Genomic DNA, 9,439 nt, shown 5'->3' on the forward strand with positions numbered 1-9,439 from the left:
GGGAACGTGCATTGTGATTTGTTTGTCCTTCTGCTTCTGCCTCCGACAGTCTGGTTTTCATGAGATCGTAAACGACGGAGTCATAAGCGGAGTCGAAATTGAAGCAAATGGAAACGCTCTGATTCTTTCCACTCCGACTCCGTCGCGCTTACGACTCCGATTTTTGATTGTCACAAGGTCATAAGCGCTCCGCTTACGATTCCGACTTCGAATCTGTAGCCAGTAAAAACCAGCAACCAACCTCGTGTCCAAGGCTTTTCGCTTAGAAAATGGGATGGGTGGGTGGGAAAAACACTGAAGAAGAGGTAGCTAGGGAACGAAATATACGAGAAAAAGGCTTTTTTGTTTTGTTTGTTTTTCTGTGGCATGTACTATAGCCGGGAAACCGGAATACCTCGGAACACTCCGGAACAACCAGGAAAACCTGTATGAAATTATATTACAAAACTCATGAGTGTGACGGACTTGGCTTAGAGAAATTGTGATCTTTCTTTATTTGCAGATAAATTCTCGGGCTTTGCGAAAGTGGATCACGACTTCATTCAAGTCGATGCAGTGACGTCATGGGGTTGGACAATGAGGGATGTGCACATGCACGTGTTTCCAAATAAGGAAGTGCTTGAAAGGCGAAAGAAACCTGGTGGTATTCCTTTGAATATTGCACTGATCATGTTTGACTCCACATCCGCGGCTAATTTCAAGAGAAAAATGCCAAAAAGCTTGGAATATTTGACAGATGATCTGAATTCATTGTTGATGCGAGGTGAGATGATGAGGTCTAAAAAAGACATCATACTGGTTGAAACATAGCTTTTCAAGGGAACATAAAATTGACCTTCAACTTTGCTACATTTATGTAAAGGTTTTACAGTTATGCGCAGTCAAATATCTATAACACGGACTCCTCCCTAGGAATCAGAAACCTAGTGCTGGTCCGTACCGTGTTTGAGTAATTGAAAAAAGAAGCTTAAAATTTTGAATTTGGCTTAGGCAAAATCCAATCATTAGATTTTGTTATGATTTTGCACACAGCTTACAATTAATATCCCTCATCCTTTAAATACGACTTAACAAGCACGTTTTTTTGTGAGAAACGTGATTGTCACAAAACTTAGTTTTTAGAAATATATTTTAAGGTTTTCATTGACTGAAGTGCGATATGAAAAGACTTTCTGGCAAATTTCGTCAAATTTTAATGATTATAAATTCTAACACCTTGTGTTACCAATTTTAAAGGCGAAACAATTGTTGGGGATGGTACCACAGCTCAGCTGGCCGCTCTTTTGACTGGAATTGCGGAAAAAGACCAACCGGAGGCGAGGAAAGATATGGGAAAGGCAGCCAGCCCTGTTGACATATGGCGATGGATATTCAAGGATTTCAAGCAAAACGGATATGTTACAATGTTCTCAGAAGACTCGCCTCGCTTTGGGTCGTTCAATTATCGCCTGAAGGGCTTCAAAGATCCACCAACAGATCATTTTGCAAGACCATTCTGGATGGCAGCGGCCGATTTGGGATGGGAGCAGTTTTGCATCAACGGTAGAGCTTCGCACAAAGTTGCATTTGAATATATGCTAAGTTATTTTCGTGCGTACAGGAACACCCCGAAATTCTCTTTTGTCTCGCTTGCTCCTTTAACTCACGAAAATATTAATAGCCTCGGTTATGCAGATGATGATTTTAAGATCCTTCTGCAACACTTGAAGGAAGAATCATTCCTTAACAGCACGTTTCTGGTCGTTTTTGGAGACCACGGACCACGCTTTTCCGCCTTGAGGCAAACCATTCAAGGAAAACTTGAGGAACGGCTTCCATTTCTATCAATCACAACACCAAAATGGTTTCCAGTACAGTACCCAAAGCTTTATAACAACCTTGTGCATAATTCAGGTGTTCTTACTACACCGTTTGATCTGTACGCTACCCTTCGTCACATTATCACGTACCCCGAGTATCCAAGTGGGATAACAACCGGTCAAAGCCTGTTTAGCCGGATTGACGAGGGAATTCGTACTTGCACCATAGCAGGTGTTGAGGAACACTGGTGTCCTTGTCTTAATTTAGAGGAAATTTCGGTGAATGAACCAATAATTGGACAGTTGGCGGAGTTTGTAGTGAGTCATATGAATAAATTGCTTTCACAAAACCCCAAAGTAGCAAAACTGTGTCAAAAGCTTGTTTTGAAAGATGTGAAAAGCGCTTTTCGGGATATGCCCAGTGAAACACTACAGTTTTTCAAGAAATCTAAACGTGACGAGATATGCGATTCCTGCGGACTTGAGTATGGAGGCAAATCAAAGAACACGCTTGTTTTGGATACTCTTTATCAGTTACAATTAGTCACATTTCCAAATGATGGATTTTACGAGGCATCAGTTAGGATGAAAAAAGGTAGTCCTTCAATAGTTGGCGAAATAAGTCGTTTGGACACCTATAAAGACCAGATCTTCTGTCTTCAAGATTTATACCCTCGTGTACGAAAATATTGTTACTGTTAGGATAATTTATATTGGTGATTATTTACTAAAAATTATTTATATTTATGCGGGGAATGGAATGGGTGCAAAGCTTGTAAACATTAATTTACGTCATCAGTGGCAGATCCAGACCTTCAGATAAGGGGGGGGGGGAGGGGGTCACCCAGACCCTGACATAAGTGAAGGGGGGACGGTCTTAAACTTAATATTTTCCCGGCCCTTTGGGTCTCAGTTTGCTCTAAAAATAGGGGAGCTCCAGGGCCCCTTCCCTGGATCCGCCGCTGAGTATGGAATTTCTGTCGCTGAGGCGCAGACGTCCCTACTTGCGAAACGTTCCTAGCGGCGAGGAGCGAGGCCGGAGAGATGGCTGTTTTTGCAGGCTAATGTCGGGGTGGGCAGCTCGAACCGTGAGCTTGAGCGTTTATTCCACTGTCCGAAAAAGTGGCGTAGTTTCTCAGTGGGCAAACATTTAAAAAAATTTACGAATGCAAGAAAACGCGGTCCAGTTTTTTTATTCTAGGCAACAGAAAATGGAGAAATTTTTATATTTAAGACGATAATTGCAAGTTATGGGTGGAAGTGATCATTTGTTACATCTTTTGAATACAGTAGCAACCGTAGATCAGTGCCCTCACAGGCAAGCAATAATGACGTAAAACTTGGCGAAACTCCGGAACGGAACATTTTGAATGACCGTTAAATCGTCGTCATGTTTGAGAGAACTGTAAACAAACTCGACAGCGATTTCTCGAACTTGCAAATTTTATTACTTGTTTGCCCCCTGCCGTTGCTTAATTCAAAAGGTTGATTTAGCAACAGAACGGGAACGTCATTTGACGGGGGGAAAGCGCGCGGAAAGGACTAAACTCGACTTCCGGTGCCCAATTTGCCGCTCTGCCATTGGTCAAGCCAGTTGTTTGATTTGCGCGCGCTGTCGTCAACTGACGTTCCCGTTCTGTTGCTAAATCAGCCTTATCATATCCATGTCAGTCCTAAAACGTGTGCAAAGATGGCGGTTATCGTGATTACAAGGTCTATTTAGTTACCAAAGAATATACAGACAATCCTGAATAGAGTCACTCAGACTAAAGTGGGAAATAGTTGGGAACTTATCCCTCAAATAATGTAGTCCTTCAAACTATTAAAGAGACAAAATATAAGAAACTATAGAGAACAAAATAGAATAGATTATCCAAGTAAACATTTACAATTTTTAAATCAGTTTGCAACAGCCAAAGTAGCAAAGCTTTCGAGATGGCTGTTGCTTATTTACTAATTCACACGGCAAAAGAAGTTATAAAAACGCGGAAATGGACATACTCGATGGCGGGCAAAAACTCACTTGCCCACGGCTGTTTCACAGTTAGCTGCTTGTTTTCTTTAACTATTCTCTATCCTAGACGTTCTTCTCGGATCCTTTAATTTCTTGCGTAGACATTTGCAAGAGCGGGAGCTCTTGTAAACATGGTCGACCGCCATTGCTGTAGAATGGAGACTATCGAACAGACCCAATCTTTTAATGAGCAACTAATTGCTTCATAGGCAAGGTCCCCAAATGTCCCATAATGCAATTCAAGACAGAATCGACATAGTCTCACGCGCAACCTTAACATAGTCTATAGATCATCCAGGAGTTTGATTCGTTCTGAATAATGTTATCTTATGTGGAATCCCATCCAACAAAGTCACGGTTGTTAAGAAATTTGTAAGTCTTTTGTACCAAAACATTTTATTTATTTTATTTTAAATAATATTTAGTCAGGGGTGCCTAGTTCAGCGGGGCTGGTCTGAATGGGGCCCTGATAACAAAAAAAGAAAAAAAAAACCACACAAGACAAATAAAGATAAAAAACGGTAGAACTAAGTATAACAAAAGTAAGGGAGGCTTAATTAGGCTTGGATCTAAAAGTGCCTTTTTCAGCTAAACGCAAACTTATTAACATGGCAAAAAAAATTGTCAAAAACTTTTGTCAAGTGTCTTTACTGAAACTCTAAATCCACTTGTGTTATAATAACTTTATAAAATATGGATTATGATAGAAGGTTACATTTCCGTTGCTATTTGGTGCGTGTTTTCACTCTAGGTTCTAGGTTATGCGGAAATTGGGTTATAAAATAACTTGACGTCTCTTAAGTGGCACTAACATTCGACCAAGTGACGTCGATTAGTATAGGTAATAGCATGATTGGTAGTGATATTTGGCATAAATACCACGAGTGATATTTCAAAATTGTAAAACGTAATTTTACGAGCCGTTAGGCGAGTGACATTTGAGACAATTTTGAAATATCACGAGTGGTATTTATGCCAAAAACCACGAAAAAATCATGCTATTATTTGTTTATACTACTACCCGCAGAAGGTTGTAATTTTCACATGTGGGTATTTCAAATTAAGCTGAAATACCACTGCTCTAAGCCAATCAAATTGCAGAAATTTCTCATGTAGTAGTATAAAAGTTAAAATTCCGGTTTTGTTGATATTGGCTGTCAGCAATGGAAATTTAACCGACGAATTAGAATCGAAATTATAACGCATTTGTTTCCCTGCATCATGGGTTAGTTTTTCACCGGCGTGCGCGTGTTACTGGGTATATTCATTGCTTATATGTATTGTTGGTTTCGACTTTCATTTCATATTTAGACATCAACAGATGTTAAGAATAAAGAATATAGAAAGTAGCCATTTGATGTCGGAAAGACATGTGATCAGGACTGAACTTCAAAACAAAAAAGACAAAAGGAACTCGGTGTGCTCTGAAACTGTCAATGATAAAAACACTTTCTATTTTCATTATTAAGAAGGAATACTTCTAGTGTTTTTTACTTTTTATTGAGTTAATCTCGATGAAACAGTGTTTCTAAACGATTACAACAGTTACTGCTTTCAATGAAGCCATGTGACAAAATGTACGATGACCGGGCGATCGCTGATTGGTTTAATTCGTCAGTACACCTGCCAGTCTGGATAAACCACGCTCGTGAATGGCTTCCACGAAGTTGCGAATGCATTTAAATGTTTTTAAAAATGCTAAAAGTGATTCATGATAAACCAAAAATCTTCACGACCGTTCAGCTCTCTTCTGATGCTCGCACGCTTTAGCCGGTCGAGCGCTTGAAGAATGAACCATTTTCTATTCTCCATGGATCAGTTAGCGATTTCAACGCTTCCGCGTTGTAAATCAAAAGTGTTCATTTGGTGGCTCGCTTTTTTGCTTTATATGGCGGTACCAGGAAAGCTTTCTCAAGACCGAGAGAGCGCGCAGAAGTTTTTGGAAAATCAAACGAAAGATATACAGTAAGTATCAATTATAATCTACGGATGCCTGAAACTTAATATGCAAACGGCGACTCTTAAAATCAGTACGTTTTTATACTTGGCGCCGGTCACAAGTTATTTACAAGTTGCATTAAACGGCTGAATGAACGCAACAAATATAAAAAACCTGCCTTATTGAAAGGGATTTGTCGAGACAATTATCTTAATTTTGATTGTCATCACATATATTTTTGCACTTTAAGTCCTACACTGCATTCAGTTTGAAAGACTGGATACGTGTTTGTTTCACAGTTTATGCTTACCAATTCAGCAGAACTTTTTGTTCTTTATAATACGATAATCTATTTTTATACGTTAAAAATTAATTTGGGAAATGCCAGCCCGAGTAACTACCGCATGACGAAAAGTCGTCTTCCAGACGATTCAGACTGAAAGACATTGAAAAATGAATCCAGACAGCGGTTTGGTTTCTCTACTGATAAATCATGCCCAGTGCTAATTATTGTGCCGTATGTCTTATCGACACAATAAAGTGAATGGAAAAAGGTTGTCTAATTACCGCTTTAGATCTCTATCGTTATCATGATCATTTTGTCAGTAGGACAGCTCCTATAGAAACTTATGGACTCTTTATGTATCAAACTAAACCAGCTCGTTAGTTATGGGACGTTTTATTTTGATAGCCATCTTAAAGAGCACCTAATGGAAGAAATGGGACTTGGCGAAGAAGCAGCTGATAAAATTCTAAATGTAAGTGTGGCTTTCAGTTCAAATTGATCAGCCTTTGACTTTTCTCTCTCTCGTGATGGGCTTCTGAACATGTGCCAAGCAATGGCCTCTATATCTCTCATTAGCAGAGCATGTGATACTGTTCTAGATTATTGTTTTATTAAAATTTCGCCTTAATTATTCACTCTCACATGCATTTGATAAAAAGACAAAGGGCAAATCCTCTTGAGAACAATATGTGACCTATCCTCAAAGGGGTACTCGTCGCCACCACTACAGGGCATCACGGGAAGGATGTAGATATGATGGGAACGAGAGACTCTTGCGAGTGTCCGTTTTCATAAAGAACACGCGCGGAAACGCTTGCCACCCAGCCTACGCATCATCCTTCTCTGCAGACTATGAATGATAGCAAAATGCAAACTAATAAATGTCAGGGGTCACTTGGATCATTAATCCTGATGCGGAACTCACTCTTAGGTTTTGGGTGAAAAATAACACCCACAAAAGCTTTCGGAAACTTCTTAAAGCCAAAGGGTGCGTTCCTTTGGAATGATTCGGATCATGGTAGATCAAATGAACCGGTGAATCCTTGTTCAGAGTGGATTCATCGTTTCATTTGATCTACAATGATCCCAGTGATCTCGGATCACTGATCCTAATCCGGATCATCTCAAAGGAACGCACCTTTAATACCGAAACAGGTAGACCACGAATTCAAACATAAGCGTGACATTTTGATTTTAATTTTGGCGCCAGACGTTAACGTTTTTGATAGGTCATGTGGCTTTGTGTATCAAACCAAAAAGGTGAACTTCACATTCTTTTCTCATTGCTGGCTTCGATGTTCGCGCATCACAGTGGTCAGAGTTTATATATAGCACGAGAAGGCTGAGACCGAAAGAACTTTCACTGATTGACTTTCCGCGAACGAAAATTTCTCCTTTTTGGTTGACAGAGAACACCATTATTGGGCCTATCTTTGGCCTACCAAACGCTCAGGAATGACAACACGTGAGTTCACCTTTTATGTTTGACAAACGACCTTAGTCGTTCACGTATGGCGGCAAAATCAACTGTCACGCGTATCTCTGAATTCGCAGCTTATACCTGCTTCTGTAGCTTCGTCAGGTGTGGCGAAAGTAAAAGTACTCTGCTTGTTTTTGATTGGGCCCGTTTTTTATTTGCCTCGCAACGTTTCGAACGCTTGCTGCTAGACTTCATCGGGCGATGGGGTTGATTGGCTGTGTAACACTACCAGAAGCACCTTGGTTGATTAGTATATTACGAACCTCCCTCAAGTTAGTGGATTTCGATCGTGATCCTAAGCGTTGTTTGTAGCCGTTTTCACACTGGAGACTGACTATCCGTTGGATAATTCGCGCCAGACGGATAATACAACTTAATTTGAAAATGGAACGGTTTTAATTTTTCATGAACAATCCGCCTGCTTTTATACATCTGTTCATCCGCCAATTTTGACAGATTTTGAAGATGGATTATCCGTCTCAGACTAGTGTGAAAACGGCCAGTGTTGGAACCTACTTGTCCCTTAAAATTCTTATTCCTATTTCAAAACAAAAAAAATGTCATTTTTCACACCCGTTTTCAGACTTGGCCTCTAACATCCATGCCCGTTTTCAGATCTGGTGTCATTACTTAGATTAGAACGTCCCCAGTGGTATTGCGCATACTGATCGGCCACTGTGCTGCCTGTTCGTAGGCATCTTCGCTTCCGGATTATTTATTACATTTGTCCATTTTGATGTTATGCTTTTCGAGTAGGAAACCAGCAATGAAGCGCAGTTTTTCTTGATGCATGATTACGACAACAACAGCAAGTTAGATGGACTGGAAATACTCCATGGGCTGTTTCATCACCATCACTCACACGAAGAAGGTAATATCTTGGGCCGTAGGGCACCAACACTCAAGGCGGGGGGGGAATGGTGGGGTAGCAGTAGCAAACATCCAGGGGGGGTCCATTTAACAGTCGGCTGACTGCACTCGTCTGGAAGGTATTGCTTATTTACACCTGGCAGCAGATATCCGGGAGACCTGCTATTTGAAGGTGACAGGAAAACTCTTCGGGAAGGCACTTAGATCGCCGGGTGCAGCACCACATACCCAACAGAAGTCCTATTTAAAATGACGCATTTTGGCTTTCGCGTGGCTTCATTCTTGATTTCGGGGATGGGGCTTTGCTGTTCCATTTTAGTCTGTCCAAGATTCTAGGTTTGCATTCTTCCCGCAACATGGTGGTACGCGCGAAGAAACGTACGGTGCACTAAACAGCTGGTAATGTAGGCAGGTCCTTAGTTAGAAGCCTGTGCATCATTATTTTGGGAATCTGGTATGAGTTTGGGGGTTGCGAAATGTTCGGTCTAACATTTGTCACTTTTATGCGGCTGCATTTGCCGTGTGAGAATATGACAAAACGATTTTAAATTGCAGAAAGACGGTTAATTTGCTCAAGCGTTCAACTAATTGACGTCCTTTCATAGAATGGACTTTCTAACATATCCCCCCCCCTAAAAAATTGGTATTGAAATTAAGAGAATATAAAAGGAAATGGCGTTGTACTGAATTTAATCACTGTTTCACGTTATTAATTTTTCTTCTCATCTTAGGTCAAGAAAACTCGTCGATTCCTGAGAATGAATTTGCGGATTTTGTGGATACGATCTTACAGGATCGGGACTACGATGACGATGGCTTTATCGACTACCCCGAATTTGTGAGGTCATTTCAACAGCACCGTGAAGGGCCCGAGTAGACAATACAAGGAATATGAGTTTCCCCACGGATTGCTGGGGGTATTAAAAAATGCCGGGTTATTTAAGAAAAAGGACGCGCATCCAAGCCTCAGTGTCATGAAAGAAACGACGTTCTCTACGTGCTCTGGAACTGTCTGGATGTTTTATCTGGAGTCATATTAAATAAAAGTAAT

General features: G+C 40.6%; 2 protein-coding genes across 3 annotated transcripts in view; both read left to right on the top strand.

The window, feature by feature from the left end:
* The window catches only part of LOC140928820 (uncharacterized), a 16,282-nt gene extending 13,712 nt beyond the window's left edge, over window positions 1–2,570 (top strand). For both annotated transcript variants that reach the window (XM_073378601.1, XM_073378604.1), the window contains 2 exons: window positions 503–763; window positions 1,237–2,570. In XM_073378601.1, the coding sequence (XP_073234702.1) occupies window positions 503–763; window positions 1,237–2,501 (1,526 nt within the window). In that variant the 3' untranslated portion in view covers window positions 2,502–2,570. The remainder of the gene's footprint in view (window positions 1–502; window positions 764–1,236) is intronic.
* Window positions 2,571–5,452: 2,882 nt separating this feature from the next.
* LOC140928823 (multiple coagulation factor deficiency protein 2 homolog) lies at window positions 5,453–9,432 on the top strand. Its single transcript, XM_073378608.1, has 4 exons — window positions 5,453–5,778; window positions 6,444–6,510; window positions 8,275–8,389; window positions 9,120–9,432. Exons 1-4 carry the CDS (start codon window positions 5,603–5,605, stop codon window positions 9,263–9,265), a joined length of 504 nt encoding a protein of 167 aa, XP_073234709.1. The 5' UTR covers window positions 5,453–5,602; the 3' UTR covers window positions 9,266–9,432.
* Window positions 9,433–9,439: the final 7 nt, after the last annotated feature.

This window comes from Porites lutea, chromosome 2 (assembly GCF_958299795.1).
Source record: "Porites lutea chromosome 2, jaPorLute2.1, whole genome shotgun sequence".
Classification (NCBI taxonomy): domain Eukaryota; kingdom Metazoa; phylum Cnidaria; class Anthozoa; order Scleractinia; family Poritidae; genus Porites; species Porites lutea.

Bases quoted from the DNA above. Each gene is read 5' to 3' on its own strand.
- LOC140928823 (XM_073378608.1), top strand. From the start codon at position 5,603: ATGAACCATTTTCTATTCTCCATGGATCAGTTAGCGATTTCAACGCTT. The intron at 5,779-6,443 runs GTAAGTATCAAT...TTATTTTGATAG, and splicing joins AATCAAACGAAAGATATACA to CCATCTTAAAGAGCACCTAA. The intron at 8,390-9,119 runs GTAATATCTTGG...TTCTCATCTTAG, and splicing joins CCATCACTCACACGAAGAAG to GTCAAGAAAACTCGTCGATT.